General features: G+C 44.0%; 1 protein-coding gene across 6 annotated transcripts; it reads right to left on the bottom strand.

Moving 5' to 3' along the window:
• Positions 1-1,596: 1,596 nt before the first annotated feature.
• ttc7b (tetratricopeptide repeat domain 7B) lies at positions 1,597-18,388 on the bottom strand. 6 transcript variants are annotated; one of them, XM_068338329.1, is made up of 23 exons: positions 18,212-18,388; positions 16,845-16,999; positions 16,530-16,605; positions 16,304-16,396; positions 15,475-15,638; positions 14,327-14,448; positions 13,945-14,023; positions 13,149-13,324; positions 13,005-13,068; positions 12,787-12,924; positions 12,478-12,666; positions 12,243-12,360; positions 11,947-12,004; positions 11,526-11,598; positions 11,129-11,289; positions 10,871-10,987; positions 10,319-10,416; positions 9,647-9,931; positions 8,696-8,746; positions 6,511-6,651; positions 4,838-5,040; positions 3,428-3,501; positions 1,597-3,312 (listed from the first exon to the last, which is right to left on the bottom strand). In XM_068338329.1, the coding sequence occupies exons 1-23, from the start codon at positions 18,330-18,332 to the stop codon at positions 3,165-3,167; spliced, it is 2,904 nt and encodes a 967-aa protein (XP_068194430.1). In that variant the 5' UTR covers positions 18,333-18,388; the 3' UTR covers positions 1,597-3,164. The 6 variants fall into 6 exon arrangements, with proteins under 6 accessions (XP_068194430.1, XP_068194429.1, XP_068194432.1 ...); XM_068338328.1 differs by having other exon boundaries at positions 12,243-12,393; XM_068338331.1 differs by lacking the exon at positions 9,647-9,931.
• Between the last annotated feature and the right edge of the window lie 164 nt (positions 18,389-18,552).

Consider the following 18,552-nt stretch of genomic DNA (forward strand, 5'->3'; position numbering starts at 1 on the left):
TTTAAGAGCTCCTCACACAAACCTCACAATGGGTTTCACATTCAGAGAAACCCAATCCTCCAGTCCTGCTCCGGTTTTCACCCACATAAATATTTCAGTTCTTTCCTGACAGCTTGATGAATGGCACAGGGAGTGACTGAGTGTATGGGCTGATACTGTATTAGCAATCATATACAGTAACACACTTGTGTTGTTAACATACACATGCAGAATACAGCAAGAGTTACAGAATGCAATCAACCTCCAGAGACGGCTGAGTTCTCTAATGTTGTTATGCAAGCACAAAATAGTCTCTTTTATTTCTGGTTTGAATATGAGAAACTAATCAAACAATATAATGAGGGATGTCAGGTCTCTGGAGAAATCAGCCTATTGGGCTTTGGAAAATGTGATATTGGGTTAGTTAAAATTCAGCAGTATTTATGAATATTGCTGAGACATTAATTATCATGAAGGATTGGATCAGTGTTTTGCGACTGCGTGCCAGTAAAAGGCTCTTCAGGGAGAGAACAGAAAGAATTCCAGACAGAAATATTCAAGATTTAAACACAAACACACCGTCACAGTTCAAAGATCAATAGTTAAAGTAGATACAAATATTACCAATGAGTTTAGTGATGCATGTGAATTAATGGAGAAAAGGACGTCTTCAGGAGTGTCATGATCTGTGCGGACTTCCTGCGAGATTCAAATACATGATTTTCGCACTGTGTGGACTTTGATATGAAATGTGTGCATCTTCATGCTTCAAAATAAAAGAATCACAATCCAAAATTTCAGAATTAGAAGAACATTTAGTTAAATATCAGATGCTGCCTGTCTCTTTATTATATTATTGTTCTGTTACAGTTTGTTCTGTGACACTTTTGGCTACATGGCAGTAACCTTTCTAATATCTGATCTGTTGATGGATTGTTATTACTGACACCCTGAAGACAGCCTTAATTCATTTGGAAAGTAACTAGGATTTTGAGAATATATAAAGATGTCATGGATAAGATGCCAAAAAAATATCAGCAGCAAAAATGGGTGAAGAATCACCTCAGCTGAGGCGATATTTTCTAGTCAAAGCTGCAGGACGAAAGCTGGAGGAATTAAGAGTTTACAGCTTCATTCGCAAAGTAATTCTAAATAGTGTGTATAAAGGTTCCATGATCTTTTTTTTTTAAATATTAAAATTACATTGGTGAAAAATATCCATTATTCCCCCCCAGAAATATAAATGTTAACCCTGTTTTGTTTTAAAGTGGGTGTCAAGTTCTCAGCATGTGGTTATAATGTCATTAAAGCTTAATGCTAACAAATTGACAGTCCATACACAATAAAAGACACCAGTCTCCTGTAGATGTGTGTGTGTGTGTGTGTGTGTGTGGGTCTATGACCTTTCAGGGGGTCCAACAGTGACACCTAAGAATCTAGCAGGGACTCTGATGTGTGTGTGTGTGTGTGGCTGAACCGTGGCTCCTGACACTCTGTTAGGACGATACATGTATCAGTTGACACACACCTGAGACAGTAACACACACGGAGGGCAGGGGTCAGACGGAACACCACACGTGTGCACGACTGGGGGAAAGAGTGCAGCAGACACACTAGTGGTTTCACAACTTTTATTATCTGTCAGGACTGCCGGCATTACTTCAGTCCTTCATTTACAGCCAAATGCAACTTCAACTGTTTACTCCTCAAACAGCACCTCAGTAACCTCCACAAAATAGAATTATAATTTACTTTCTAAAATAATATTCATACACTTACAACCATCAAATATACAACAATAATCCTTTGTATTTATAGTCAAAAAATCAGGTGAAAAAAAAAAGTATATTGATCTGTATGTATTTAATAGACGTGTGACAGGATGCAAAGACTGGTTTCATTTACATGAAAGATAAAATCAGATTTTTGAGGAAATGTTTGACATATTTCCCCTTCTTCAATGACAGTTTATTAAAATATAAATGTTTTTCATCAGTTCACATGAAACCCGTTATTTACAACACTTTGCCGTGTCTCTGAGTTTGTGTGGGTGGAAGTCGTCTTCAGCAAAAAAAAAAAAAGTTAGTGGGTCATTTTGGAACGCAGTTGGATGAGAGTTCACAGCCAGCTAGCTTAGCTTAGCGTAAAGTCTGGAAAGAAAGTGAAACGGATCAGATATTTCTGTTTGTTTGGAATAATGTCCTTCAGAGACCTTATAGAATATTTTCAAACTTTATTACACGTTAAATCCTTGCAGAAAGAAGCTATTTCAGAGTTGCTGGCAGGTCGATCTCATCTTCGCTCTGTCCAGGCCTCTGCATTTGTTTCTTGTCTTTACACCCAGGAAGCTGATTGGCTGGTGAATGTAGCTTTGACCTTTACCATTTAGCTTTCACCTGGTATTGATAAGCTTGTAAAAGTGCATTTCCCCACCCGTCCATTAGCTTTAAAGCCACAGAAAACGACTAAAATACAATTAAAAGAAACCTCAGACGAGTCACGGAAACATTTTCTTGACATTTCTGCTGACATGAGATGAAATGCTTTAACCTCACAGACGGAAACAAGCAGTCGTCTCTCAGACGTGAGCAGCTTCACGTCTGAACGTGTGTGTTTCTGTTCCTCCTGTCATCACGGATGTCAGCTGTTGCTAATGCTAATGCTAATCAACCCCCCCCCCCCACGCTCGCGTTGATTCCCGGGGTTTCAGGGGCGTCCGGAGCGATCCGAACGACGATGACGGTCGAGTTAACGGGACGATTTAGCTTCTGAAGTCCAGAAATAAATATCATGAACAAAATGAACCAGAAAACAAAATAATATCTAAACCTGAACGACAAAGAGGCAGAAAAACAAAAATAAAGTCAAACAAATACACACACACACACACACACACACACACACACACACACACACGCAACATGTTGGCACACATGCAGACAAAAAGGCACAAAAAGTGCAAAACGGCACACACTAGCGGAGACACACGCCCTCTCACACCGTCAGGTGTCATCGCCACAGCAAGGCATTGTGGGAAAGTGTGTATGTTCATGTGTACTATGTACATTTTGTCTGTTTCGGGGGGGGGATCATGCAGGCGTTCTGTGTGTGTGCATGGCGGGAGCCGCTGTGCTACAGTCCTGACGCCGTCGCTGTGACGACGTGGTGGTGGTGGTGGTGGGGGTTCATAGCGCTCTGGGGATGATGGTGAAGGGCAGGATGGGGCTGCTGGCCTCCAGCTCCAGGGCGGTCAGGAAACACTCGGTGGCAGCGGCGGCGTTCCCCTGAGCCTGGAGGACTTCGCCCAAACTGTTCCAAACGTCGTGAGCCGTGCTGAGAAGAAACGGTAGCAGATGAATATATGTGTGTGTGTGCGTTTCAAATATTACGTCTGCGTGAGGCACGGATACACACACACACACACACACACACACACACACACACACACCTGTTGACCTGCACGGCGTCCCTCAGGACCTTCTCAGACAGACTGTAGCGCTGCAGCTGGTGGAGAATCAGTCCCTGAGGAGAAGGAAAAAAAAATGAGACGGGAGGAAGAGGAGGACGATGAAGAACGTTTTACGTCTGGTGACGAACGTGCTGCGTTTTACAGTCATCCCTCGCTTCACCTCATCGCTGACTTTTAGTTGGCAGTCACGTGATAACCGTACGCGCATTCTATTGGCTGACGGCATCCGGATGTGCGTTACGTTCTATGAGTCACAAAAGTGCTTCAAACAGTCTATCAGAGCGTTTTAAAGGTGATACAGATAGAAGGTGGCTTCACATCAGTATGGGGGGGGTTCAGAAATGTAAATAATAAAATAAAGCGTTCGTCGCGATATTGCGGAACTTTGTTTTTGCGGGTGGATTAACAGCGAGTAACGATTACTGTACTTCACTTCGAGGCGTTTATTCTGTGAAGATTCTTCAGGAAAACGTTGATCTTTTTCCTGGATTAACCTACAGCAGCAGTAAAACCCCACTTTTTAACCTCTGATAGTTTTCTCATTAATTTAAAAGCGCTTCAGCGACCTGTCGGAGTAAAGAGCTGCATTCCTTCCATAAGTCACGTCCCTCCTGGAGGGGAACGACTTCCAGAAGAACACCACCGTCTCTCTCTCTCTCTCTCTCTGGTTCGGAGCCTCTTTCACTAACCGATCGCTCTGATCAGGATCGCTCTGATCAGGTTACTGATCAGGATGTCAGCGATCTCTGGTTGCAGATGAACCGGTTTCCTCCTCTGACAGCAGATTGTGAGACATTCAGGAGGAAAACGGGGTGCGTGATTTGGGACAAGAGGATTGTGAGGGTCGTTTCCTCTTCGATGCGCAGATTAAAATATTCAACCTTAAAAGGAACCCCCCCCCCCTGTATCTGATGACATAATATTACAAATATGAAGGTCTTGCTTGATTTTATCCAGTGAATATTTTTAATTTCTAGATTAACATTTGAAATGTAATCTTTATACTGTGACAGTTCCCCCACACGTGCGTCTGGCTTACACAGATTTGTGGGGTCTAGTCGGACATGAATTATCCCAATCGTTTCCCATTTGGGGAACAGCAAAGCATATGAGACTGAAAGTGCACTGTAACTATTATGGGATGGGCCTTGATATGGTGAAACTTCCATGTGAACGTTAAACAGAGTCAGAGACGGGCTGGAAGGAGGCAGAGGGGAGCTCAGAACCAAATAGGGAGATGCTGCTGCGTCCCAGAGGACCCTATTACATAAAACCAAACCCCCCACCCCCACCCCCCACGGCAGAGAAGCAGAGCTACTCCGTTCCCAAACACACAGATGGAGCCTGATCGCTGTGCTGTGTGTGTGTGTGTGTGTGTGTGTGGTTTACCAGTCTCTGCATGGTCTTGACGTGCGTGGGGTTGATGGACAGGGCCTCCTCGTACCAGCGTTTGGCCTCGTCCACGTTGCCCCTCAGCTCGGCGATCTGCCCCCTCATGTAGAGAACGTTGTGGGACGTGGGGAACAGGTTGGCGGCTTCCTGCGTGCAGGCAGAGGCCTCGGCGGGCTTCGACATCCCGGTGTACACCTCAGCTGTCGGGCAAACACAGAGAAGAGAAATCAATGTTACTGAGTGAGGATGATGAAGAGTTTGTCTCTAAAACAGACCGAAGACGTTAAACTTTAGTATTTTAACAAGCGTCTGAACATTTGCAGCCCTTCAGTTCAGCAAAAATGATTTCAAAAGTCAAGCAGAACGCCGACTTCACTGACGAGGATGGATTTTAAAATCGCAAAAAGGACGAAAGTGCGACGAGAAAACTGTTTACTGAAAGGAAAACAGGTCGCCTAATGCGTCGTGTGTGTTACTGATGAAGACGAGGAAAGACAGACGCAGACGAAGGAAATGCGTCTGAAGTGTTCTGCCTCTGCCCCGTGATTGGATGATTACATTAGCTGAGTCGCCAAGCTGGAAATGACCACCAATGACAGGAAGCAGCTGGACAGATAAACAGGAGCACAAACAAACCTCTGCGCGCGTGTGTGTGTGTGTGTGTGTGTGTGTGTGTGTGTGTGTGTGTGTGTGTGTGTGTGTGTGTGTGTGTGTGTGTGTGCCTGCTCCTGGGTCCTGCGCCGTCTTCAGACGTGTGTGTTGTTGTGGTAGAACTGAGATCATGTTTCCTGCAGGAACACGTTCCGTCGGCGGAAGCTTCATTCCATCGATTCTACTCTTTGTTTTTGTTCACCTGATCTTAAGAACTTTTCTTCTTCTTGAATGTATTTGACACGTCTGACATCTTCAGACGTCAAAACAGTCAGAAAAACATCCCATCATTCCGATCCGTAATTAGGAAGTAGACGGATGAATGAATGCAGACTGAACGTAGAACTAAAGTTAAACATTTACGATTGAAATCCTCAAATTCTTCTCGTTTGCATGTTGAGAAATGTTCTTCTCTGAACTGCTGCACTGCTTGTCCCCACAGGTTTTACCTGCGCTGAACCTTCTCCCCCCCCCCTCTATTCATGAGTAACTGCGCCTCAGGAGCTCGTCTGTCCGATCCAACATCCCATCTCCTGTAGAACGATCCGAACGCTGGATTTTGTGACATCAGATTCCAGGATATAAACTGGGATGGGACTGATTTTATAACCCAGAGATTATTTTAAGGCACTTTAAGGGTTCAGGGCTTTGAAACGGTTCATGGAACCAAAAGCAAAACCAAAAACTTGAGATTTTTTAAGGTTCTGGAACAGAAAGTAATTATAACTGGTTAACCCTTTGGCTTCCAGTCATTTTCAGTGCAGTGTGTCCCTTCTCCATCATCCTCTGTTCAGGAATTGGATCAGTGTTGTTCTTCTGTTTACGTATCTACAGTATGTGAACTAATTGCTGTAATTGTCAATTTGAAAATCCTAAATCTACCTATTTATGTAAATTTACAAGGAACGTTATTAAACCGGTTCAGGACCTTTATTTTTTTTTTGCTCTAACCGGTTCAGGAACGTCGGTTCACAGATGGATCGTCAAACCGTAAACGTTATAATTCTGTTTCTTCTCACCTGCGTGCAGCCAGATCTGGGCCAGGGTCATCCAGGGGTGGAGGGGCCCCTGCTTGGGGGCGCTGCTCTGCAGGGACGAGGCCACCTCGGACAGAGCCTGCTCCACTCGGCTGGCCGCTATCGACGTGGCGTGAACGGAACCTGGTGGGAGACGATCACACCTTTAACCAACGTGGTAATGATGGGTCTGAACCCAACCAATCGCAGCAGCAGCGGGGGGGTGGTGGTGGTGGGGGGTCACTGAGGAGCGTTTGGCTGTGGTTACAGGTTCAAGGCCCACACTGACACAGCCTGGTGCTCCTACTCTACACACACACACACACACACACACACATACAGCGTTACGTTCCTGCTCACCGTGCTGAAGTGAATTCATGTTTGCACCACCATGCACGAACACCACACACACACACACACACACACACACACACACCTGCAATCTGCTGGTTAGTGATGGAAAGAGCTTCGTGTTTCAAACCACACTGGATCATTCCAGGGAACACAGGAACGCATGACACACACGCTACACGTGTGTGACGTTCCCTCAAATGTCACGCGACACGTCTTCCACCATCTGTGTGTCCACACTTCATGTCCTTCTGATTGTCTAACGTCTCTAAAGGCGGCGAAACCTGATTCTAAACATCAAGATTAAAATGTTTCAGCTGGTGCTGATTATTATTAGTAGAATTTTTAATGTAAATTTTCTGTTTTGATGCTACAGGATAAAATTTTTCCATTTTATTCAACATCCTCTTACTTCCTGGTGATAAACGCACCACAGATGTAGACGACGTGTTCTCTAATAACCTAAACGAGGATTAAATGATAAACTGGGAGTTGTGAGCAGCTCCCTGGAATATAATCCGTACTTCCATAAGAGTTCACCACGGTGCGGTCCGAGCTGGAAAAAGGCTCGTCTTTCTTTCACCGCTGTGCTTGGTGCATTAGTGCGTACAAATGTGTTACAGATGAGTGAGAACAGGGTAAGGAGAGTGTGTGTGTGTGTGTGTGTGTGTGTGTGTGTGTGTGTGTGTGTGTGAGTCAGTGAAGAGAAGGAGTGTGTTGCCTCTGAGTCACACGACAGAAACATCTCAGGATCATCCTGGTTTGAAGCGACTGATGTCATATTGATGGAAAGGAAATGACTTCCACGTGATGTTGAATCCACTGCCTCACTAAAGGCTCACACTCAACTCACTATTTACTTTTAAAAAGGATTTTTCTCTGATTTTTTTTCTCTTGATCGCCTTGTTTTTCTGGACATCCCTGAATCTTTACCTTCTGATCACACACATAAAGCCTAGACGTCCTTCACATGCAGACACAAGCGCTACCCTCACCACCACTGGTGCGGCAGTTTCTTATGGTTTCGCTCCTAAAAACGTGAACAAATCACACAGCAGCACATTAAAGCACTAAAGCTGCACATGGAATTAAAGGAATACATGGACTTTAAAATGCCGCTAATCGATCCGGCCGACGCGGGTCGGCGTCGTTCCCCTCGTGCTTTCAGCAGCAGGACCTCAGCAACAGTCTAATTCCTGTAAAGTACGTCTCACGTGTTAAAATCAATCCGGGGAAACCGACTAAATGCAGTAAACAGACGCTCAGAGGTGAAAATATTGATGATTTTAAAATGCTATCAATACAGAATCACATCAATTGCTCTTTCTAATCATTAATTCCTTCATAAAACTTTTTTTTAAATCTGCAAACAGTTCTCCATCTCCTGCCAGCGGTCCTGTTAGTTCCTGTATCGTTTGCTCTCCTCATGTTTCTCTGAAATAAGGAGAATACCTCAAGAAACTGTTGAGATTTAATAACTCACTCCTATAAAGATACGCCTCCCAAAAGATTTCTATCCACATCCGTCTGTTTCCTGGATACTTTCAGTACTTTTTCTGATGGGTTGTGAATGATGGAGGTACAGAGATCCTCCAGTCCGTGTATTCCTTTAGTTGTATGTTCTCTACTATCAGCTGGATTAAAATTAGTCTAATTCATCTGAAAACTGAGTGTAGAGGCCACATTAAAGCAGAGGATATATACACACACCTTCTAGTACAGATATTGTATATATATCAGACCCTTGTTGGGGGGAAGGAAGGTCAACGGGGACAGAAGGGTGAGCGATGGATGGATGGAGAAAAGAGGGTCAGATGGAGGTTAGATGTCTACTTACAAACAGAAAACATGGAGGAAAAACCAAGAGTGTTAGCGTCCTGAAGGCCGCCTTGAAAAAACCAAAGAATGGGAAAAAAAAAGAGAGAAGTCGATTGTTAATGATCGGAGAAGAAGAGACAAAGAATAAATATCAAAATAATCAAAACAGATAAAAGTCTCGTTAGATTTCACGGCAGCCTTCTAGACCATCTGGAAGTAGAGGCTCATGGTCACCCAAAACAGGAAAAGTCGTAAACTACCTATGATTGTAACGGACTTCTTTTTCTCACACTTAAAATCATGCACTGGAGAAATAAAACCTGTGGTGAGAAGTGGAGACAGCTAAAGATGGAGGATGCAAATAAAAAAATAATCAAGTTGTGTTGAGAAAAAAGAAAAAAAGTGAGAAACAAGTGAAGCTCTACTATGTTAAAAACGAAGCGTAATGATCTCCTAGCTCCTCCCATTGTGGGCGGAGCCTCAACTCATTAAGTTCCCACGTGAGCTCGAATGGAGGTCGATCGAGGTTCGATTTCGGGCGTCGGCGGGTTAGTGTTCAGTCGACTCGCTGAGCGCCGTGGGGACAAGTCGGGTTCAGTCCGATCAGATTCAGGGTCGTTGTTCTGGTTAAGTTAGTGATGAGAATATTCCAGAATTAATTTATTCTCTTTATTAACATTTTAGTTCAATAAAACTGTTATTCTGTCACTGGGGAAACATCTCGTCCTGGTCCTGTCGGAGTGTTAACTCAAAACACCCGACAGTCAAATGCTTTCCTGGTGTTTTAGTATCAAACTGAATTGATAGGAGTCAGATACTGGACTCATTTACAGATTCTGAGGTCCAGAGCCAATAATAAACTAGGAATCTTCTCATTACTAATCAAACAAGTTAAATCAGTCTCATGGGTTTCCTTTCAGGTCACTCTGAAAACATGCTCCAAGCAAATGTGAACGCGAAGGCAGATTACAGTTGGAGAGCTGGCGAAGAGCGAAACTGTTGCAGAACGACTGAGTCCTTGTCTTGGGAGGTGCAGGAGGAAGTGGAGGAGGAGGAGGAGGAGGAATGGAAGGGTTTTTGGGTGTTGGAAAAGGTGGAGGCTGGAGGATGAAGACGGGAGAAGAAGGGGGTGACAGTGGGGAAGATAGAGGGGAGGATATTGGGGAGGGCAGAGGGGAGGAGAAGGTGGAAACGGTGGACGGGGAGGAAGGAGAGATCAGTTCAGAACCAGAGTGAGAAGAGGAGGAACCTGAGGCTAAAAAAAAAGGAAGAAAAAACAAAAACAGGAATGAGTGAAATTAATCAATAAAAAAACTGTACGAACATTGATCCAGTTCTATTATGTCGTCACGGTTATGACAATGTCAGAAAAACTCTAACAGAATAAATTAATATGAACTCAAGATAATAAAATCATGTATAAACCAATGAGTGGGGATGATTTGTCTACAGATTTTTATAGTTGATGTGCAGAAACGGAGGAGGACGGATCGATAGCAGGACGAGACGGACGAGGCCAAATCTCTCCTCACGTCTTCACATAATCAAATTCTCATCGACGACTTTGGCTTTCCTTAAACACGACGTCCATTAGGGGAGGTCCCGAATGTGTGTGTATGTGTGTGTGTGTGTGTGTGTGTACCGGTCTCAGGATCGCTCAGGTCGGGCAGCGTCATGGCGTTGAGCTGTCGCCGGTCGGCTATGGCTCGGTCCAACAGGCTGCTGCCGCGGCCGGAATCACTGCCACAAACACAACCAGAGACAATCGAACTGTGTTAATAAAAACCTGTGATGTAAAATTGAATGAAAACAACACATTAAATTTACTGCACCATAAGACAAAACTAATGCATTAAGATAGTAATGTAGGGAAACACAGAGTGCTTCGATGGCGGTAAAACAATCAGCACGGACAGTTTCACTGTGGTTAAAGAACGTGACCTAGCAGCTGAGTAATGGTTGATTTCATAAAACTGTTATTGTTAGCTTGTGATGCTACAGAGACTTCCTGCTTCCTGTTTCCTTCTTCTTGTTTACACACATTTCCTCAAAAAATGGTTTAAACATCAAGTGTGTCTCACAAGTCCAGCCTGACTTAGTTCATCGCTAGTTTGACTGAATAAAACCTCAACAGGACAATGTGTGTGTGTGTGTGTGTGTGTGTGTGTGTGTGTGTGTGTGTGTGTACATCTACCTGGGGTTGGTAAGGTTGTAAAAGCTCTTCCAGATCTGCAGCATGTGTTTGCAGGTGAGCAGAGCCTCCTCTGGTCCTCTACACATGGACTCCAGCTTCACCTTTGTGTAGAGCAGACTACAACACACACACACACACACACACACACACACACACACACACACACACACACACACACACACACACACACACACACAGAGGTATGTAATCACCACCCGCTGCTCTGAACGAGGTTCTGCAGTGACGTGCGGGTCGTACTTGAAGTTCTCGGGGTACTCGGACAGCGCCATCTCGATGATGTTGAGCGCGTCGTGATAATGTTTCTGAGCGGAGAGCAGCAGCGCCAGCAGGTGGAGGGAGTGGACGTCGTCCCCCTGGAGCTGCAGCGCCTGTCGGACGTAACCTAGAGCCTCGGGGATCTACAAAACACACACACACACACACACACACACACAGCAGGTTTTCACTACAGAAACAATCGGAAATACCCTGGATATCGATAGATGTGTGATTCCAGGTTGTCTGGCCTCAACCTCCTGAACGTATTCTTTTCTTAACATCCCTTTGGGGATTATAACAGTATATAATAATAATAATAATGATAATAATTTATGGATGTGCTGATTTGACTATGTTGTGTCTAAACGTGTGTCACCTGTCTGGAGACGGCCAGCTGCAGCGCCAGGTAGAAGGCAGCCAGGTGGTCAGTGGGCGACAGACTCTGTGCTCTACGGAGACACAAAGAGATTAAAAGTGAAATCAGATTAAACTTTAACGATCCCTGCAGGAGCTGCTGAGTCATCAGAGAGCACAAAGGAAATCAAACATCTGTGCACCGTCAGAAATCAGAACGACCGTGTCAATAAACACAACGACTGAATATGAAGCTAGAATGCAGCGTTTCATCAATGTGATAAATAATTCAGATGCATCTTGGGTAATCTGTACATTCTGACATGCAGACGTCATCGCAATCAGCGGGCAGGAAGAACGAGTGTGTGGAAACAGCGCCGCTGTGTGAACGACCGCTGATGACACACAATCAACCTGAAGGTGGAAAGAGACTCGGTCACGACCTCTGGAAGGCTCCCAGCGCTTTCCTCTGGTACTCCTCCTGTGTGCTGCGCAGCGACGCTGAAGAGACACGGAGAGAAAGGGCTCAGGGAATCATGGGAGATATTCACGGTCATACGTGTAAAAAAAACACAGAACACTAAACGACACGAGATGATGCCCAAAGTATTCTTTACAACAAAGCGTCAGTATTTGGAATTAGCAACATGTCCGTTCTAGTAAGGAATGTGGAGCGAACACACACACACACACACAGACACACACACACAGACACACACACACACACACACACACCTACCATCAGTGGCTTTGAGGCTGTAAACCAACCCGATAGCCAAGTAGCCTTTGGCTCTGAACTCCGCTGCCTTCTCTCCCATGTCAACCACCATCTTTGCGAAGCACTCGCCCTCATCCAACTGCATTGTGGGTAAGAAAGAAGTGGTTTGATGCTGATGTTATTCAAACGTGTGATGGTAGCTCCAGAAAAGCGAGAAACTGGCTGTTAGTTTGTGTCCAGAGGTTGTTTTTTTTACCCAGTGCAGCGGTCCGATACACAGTTTGACCGCCAGCAGGGGGAGCGTGGGCTCGTCGGGCTTCAGGCGGATACACTCTTTGAGGACTTTAACGGCCCGCGCCGATTTCCCAGCAGCCATCAGGGAAAGGGCGAGTTGGTACCACAAATGAAACTCCTCAAAAGCAAACTTCATGGCTCTCTCCAGACACTGGAAACATCAGAAGTGGGACACGTTCAATGGGTGTTACGACAGGACCAGTAAGCCTCATCTAGCTTCCCTCATCTGGGAAATGAATGCATCTGGGAGGGGTGGGGTGTTCTTACTCACCTCCGACAGCATCTCGTACTGCCCCCTCCTGCCCAGAGCGATCGTCAGCAGGTCGTATACGACGGAGGCCGACTGTAAGCTGATGATTCGATCGTTGTTGTGTTCGGGAATCCGGCTCAGGACGGCGTCACGGTTGGCCTGGAACACGCCGACAGGGACGTTCCAAAAACCACGTTGGGGATTCATGGTGACATATTTTCCTGACGTTTGTGTCTTACCATGGACTCACTGATGAGCAACAGCAGCAAAGCCTCTTCTGTGTTTTCTTGAGGGCAAAACAGACTGAAGAAGACACAAAGAAAAGACAAAATCAGGGGAAACGAGAGAAAAAGTTTGATGAAAAGTCAATCGGAGGTAGTTACTTCTCTCCGGAGTACACTCGTGGGCGTCGGCTTAGGCTGTAGTTCTTGCTGTGAGTGTGTCCTTGTCGCGTGGGATCGTCCAAAGGGGACAATGTGGGCGGGTCCTCCAAAGGAGACCAGTAACTCTGTTCACACATTCCTCTGAGCAAGATCTCTGCAAGCTGTCTGGCTATAGTCTGCACACACACACACGTACACACACACACATGCAAAAAACAACAGCAATCTGTTTCCTTCAAACCTACACTGCTTTCCAATATATTTAGCAAACATAATTAATTATTAAATAATTATCACTCTGCGGACTGTAATGTGGATTTTTTTTCCATAATCGTGTAAAAACATAATCAAACATTCATAAAAACCAATCCACTGACTGGTTTTACTTTTGCTTAGTTTCCCAGACATGAGGAGACATTTTTTAAATTTTGCATGTCGACAGGGAACATAAATAGGAAGGAATTCTATCTTTTAAAAAGATATAACTTCACATTTTGGTATAACAGCTCATAAGATGAAGATGACTGATGATGTAACCCGAGCTTAGTTCAGTTTGAGACGACTGGGGACACACGTTCCTCCAAATGATTATTATTATCATAGCAGATTTACAACAGAATGACAGAATAAAAACTATCTCAGCTCAAATGTGCTGAAAAAAATTTAAAATAATGAAATTGAAGAAACCAACTTGGAGATGCACACGTATGTCAGAGGGACGGACGGGGGAAAACCCCACAAACTGACCCCCAAAAACACTCCTGATGCCAGACAAAAGCAGAGACTCATTCCTCACCATGCGCAGACTCTGGGTGGTTCTGTTCTCAACGGCCCGAAGAATCTCTCGAAACCGGCCCACACCTCGTGTCAGGTTGCTATGGCAACGTGGTGAGGAAACAAGAAGAAAACTAGTTGTCAGACACTGTTATGTGTGTTTATGGGGAAAGATGGCGTGCTGGGCTCAGAACATGTCCAGGTTTTACACATGGGCACCTTCTGAAAAAGGAAATGTTGGAGAAACAATTTATCTTTTTTACCTTAACAAACAATATTGTGTTTTCATTGTGTTAGTTTGTTTATCTGTTTGTTAGTTTGTTTATCTGGATAAGTTTAACTACCTTACCCTTTCTTTAATCGGTTTGTACCCCCCCACCCCTCCACCTGTTTCCATCTCTTACCCGTTCTTGAAATGGATCACGTGGGCTCTCTGTAGACCCGTCTCCAGGAAGTAGCCCAGCTCCATGTCCTGGGCTGCTGGGCCTGGCTTTGGGCTGCGGTTTGGAATGCTCGCTGACAACGCCTGATGGAAGAGACGTGTAGGGAAAAAGACAGACGAGGGTGAAAAGACATGCAAATAAGATTTATCATGAAAACCACAGCAACCCCACAATGGTGTCCTCTGAATGATGTGAGGAGTTTAAAGGTCACAGCTAGACCGATATAATATCTGAGGAAAGGGATTCATTTTGTGTTAGAGCAGAGAATTATTCAGTAAATTCTGATGTCATTTAATGAAAGGATTCAAATTGACTTGTTCGTTTTAATTATTTATAAAAGGGCTCCATTAGCAGATATATCTCCTTTATACAGGAGAAACACTACTTTCATTCAGTAGTTGTAACATATTTTAGTGATCAAAATTTGTTTTACTTATACATTTACATGAAGTCATGATAGGAAAACAACATTTAGGCCGTAATTAATAAATAAACAGAATGTGCTGGTTTGGTTTGTGAGCTGGGGAAAGTTACATTGAGGACAAATATTTAATTTCAGCATCTTTTAAATCTGTGTATAATCTTTTAATTTAATATCAACATTCTTCTAAGAATTTAAACACATCTTTTGATCCACAGGAAAAAAAATTCATCAAACCATCTCTTCTGAAGGATGCTTTGGTATCATATTCTGTTTCTGTTTATTCAGTCATAAATTTATCCAATCCAATCCAACTTTATTTGTTAAGCACTTTATAATAACCACAGTCGACCAAAGTGCTGTAAAGATGAATGAATTATAGATTATGTCTCAAATCATTGAAAACATTCAACATTAATGCTGGACTGTTTTATCTCCTCCTATTGTTCTACAGTTAACTGCATCCAGTCACAACTTCTCCACAAAAAAAAGATTTTTTCCCCCCAGTTTGTGTTCATGGATTAGTTTAACAAACACGTTTGGCAGATTAATTATTCCAAATACCCACGGGTATAAGATCATTCTGGAAAGCAGACATATGCTGTTTGCTGAGCACCTGTGTGACGCTATGTAAACAAGCTAACTAGAGATCACATGATGCAGACACTACTTCAGTGTAACCCAATACCTTCTCAGCCTCCTGCAAGTAGAGCAGAGCGATATCTCCAGACTTCTCATAGCAGGTGATGATTTCCTGCTCCCGGTCTGCTTTGTTCCTATTGGACAATGGCGATCCAGCGTTTTTATTGGACAGCAATGGAGAGGCAGCCGGGACCTTCTCCAAGCACAGTCCTGAAGGCAGAAGGAGAGACAGAATGTAAACACAAACGGAGCAAACTCATAATTCATTTGTCAACGTCTGATATTTGTTTAGTCTTTTTTAACTATTTCAGTATATCAAAATAACAGGCTACTCATTCAAATATAATACACCAAGACATGATCATACAAAACACATGAAACACTTATACGAGTTATAAGAATCCTACGAAAACTGTACTTTGCTCCACTGATTTAAATATGATAAATCACAAGCACCTGATTGTGTATTATTACAGTATTTTCCGCAACATAAGGTGCACCGGACTATAAGGCGCACATTCAATGACTGGGATATTTAAAAAAATAAAATATTCATATATAATGCGCACTGGATTACAAAACGCTCTATCGGTTTTTGAGAAAAATTAAGGCTTTTAGGTGCGCCTTATAGTGCGGAAAATACTGTAATCACACCGCATCACAGCTGTCATTCAGCTGTGTCGGTGCTGCCCTCATGTGGAGGATGGCGGTACTGCAGACGTCAGATCAGCCTGGGGTGACGGCAGGTGGAGTGAGGTTAAACAGGGTGTGTGACATGAAATAATGACTGTGTGTGTGTGTGTGTGTGTGTGTGTGTGTGTGTGTGTGTGTGTGTGTGTGTGTGTGTGTGTGTGTGTGTGTGTGTGTGCTCGTACCTTTAGTAGCGTATGCCTCAGCAATCATGGACAATCTATACACGGGAGCTCCCACCAGCTGCATGTCATCCAGGTTCACCCTGCTGTAGTGCCCTGTTGATGTATCCATGATATAATTAATAGATCAATTGGTATACAGTCAAAATTAGGGGTTTAAGAGAAGCAAACTGTGAATGGATCCTAAATACGTATAAGCATATAAACCAACCAGGAGTGTGTAAGTTACCTAAAGCGTCTCCATATTCTCCCTCCACATAACACAGTTTGGCCATCAACAGACTGCCTTCCTGGAGGTAATCGGCCTGAATGAAATCCAAATATGAATTTGCAATAAAAAACTTTAAAAAGACAAATTTTGTTTTCTTTTTTGGTTTGCAGGCGCTTGTATGACATTTAGATACAGGTATATGTATAAGATAACATATATGACAACAGAATCTGTTTTTCGCACAATAACGTACAAAAACTGTGCAAAGCGACAACAAATGTAAACACGAAGTAATATCGTTCACATTACCACAACATCTGCAGCGACCATTACCTTCAGGTTTCCTCTGTCCAGAGCAGCGGTCAGGTGTTTCCTGACCTCCACCAGTCGGGGCCGCTGGCCCCTGGGACTGGCTCCCTGCTTGATGGGGTTCTCCTTCAAGTACGTCTGAAGCTTGCATTCCCCCAGCAACAGCTCCCCAAGATCATCTACACACACACACACACACACACACACACACACACACACACACACACACACACACACACACACACACACACACATTTATTAACAAATAACTGATTAAAATATGTTGTGTAATTAGGATTAGCAACATTTTCAAAACAATCTACACCAGAGTCCACTTCAGGAGTTCTACTGTAGGTCATCTTGACTGCAGGTACAGGTCCTTCATGACCAAACACTGCTGTGTTTAACGTCACACATGCTTCTAAATCCTGTGACTGTGTGTGAAACGGTGATAACCAGCAGTAATCCTGTTATTGATCAGCAGCCATAGCTCTCATGTGCCAGATTACACTGATTACACTCCACAATAGCAGCTCTTATGCAGCACAGTGTTCACATTATCCTATTCTGTTAGAATGTAATCACCAGTATCCTACAGAGGTACAAAAGGGGAAAGTTTTCTACGAATAATATCAAACCTTAAACGACATTTTATTGTATTTAAAGTCAAAGGATTTCTAATACGCTCACTGCAGCTTTTAGAATCATTTCATAACAAGTCCTGCAATGTGAACTCAAAGTTCATACCATCATACTAGGATGATGTTTACATGTCATTATTCGCATCATAATAACATTAATATAACAAGAAGGCATTAAAAAGCAGCACATATAAATACCCACAAGGTTTAGTGTTACGTTTGGAGTATTTGCTGCATTTACTACTGATAAATTCCTGTTTTAAAGAGGATTTTCTCTGATGTGTAGCGCTGTTAGCCTCCAGCATCAGCAGCGGGTTTGACAGCGTGAAGCTATGAATGAACAGATGACTGAGATGCGAACAAGCGATGAAAACCTTGTTCTTTACTAATCCCAGTAGTTTAACACGAGTCTACCGAAGACAACATGAGCCCAACGCCAGATTTGTGAACGACGTTCTGCTGCCAGGAAGACCAGAGGCTCCACCATTCTCCAGGAGAACCACACAGCGGTTCCACGGTCACCTCCACACGGCCAGAAACGAACATATGTCCACCTGTCTGTCCGCCCAGAGCATCACAACACCAGCAACGCCTCCTGCTAACGTGTGTCTCTGTTTGACCTCTGCTAGCTAACCGGCTCTGCCCACAACGCGGGGCTGAGAGCCACCAGCAGCGGATGCTGCTGTCAGGAAACACCGAGGACTCGGTGCAGGTACTAGGCCTCCCGGACGGAACGAACTCGTTTCCTACCGTTGGAAATTAGTTTGGCTGACAGCTGTCGAACCAGCTCCGGGATCCGGTCCCATTGGCTCTCCGACCGGCACCGCTCGATCTCCGTCTCCAGCCGGGAGCCAGACTTCTTCGCTGTCATGTTGGTGTTTGCTAGCGACTGGACCCAAACACCGCAAGAGGAAGTGGATCCCTCCGGTCGGCATTCGAAGTACAACTTCCGCTACACCTTTCAAAGTAAAGCTGTGATCGCAACATACAAAATACATGGTAATAAATGTAAAAGTGAATGTAATATCTTCATTTTCAAGCACGCAATGCACTCTGAGAGTTTAGTCAACAGATTCAGGAAGAAATAGCGC

The sequence above is a fragment of the Antennarius striatus genome, chromosome 17 (genome assembly GCF_040054535.1).
Source record: "Antennarius striatus isolate MH-2024 chromosome 17, ASM4005453v1, whole genome shotgun sequence".
Classification (NCBI taxonomy): Eukaryota; Metazoa; Chordata; class Actinopteri; order Lophiiformes; family Antennariidae; genus Antennarius; species Antennarius striatus.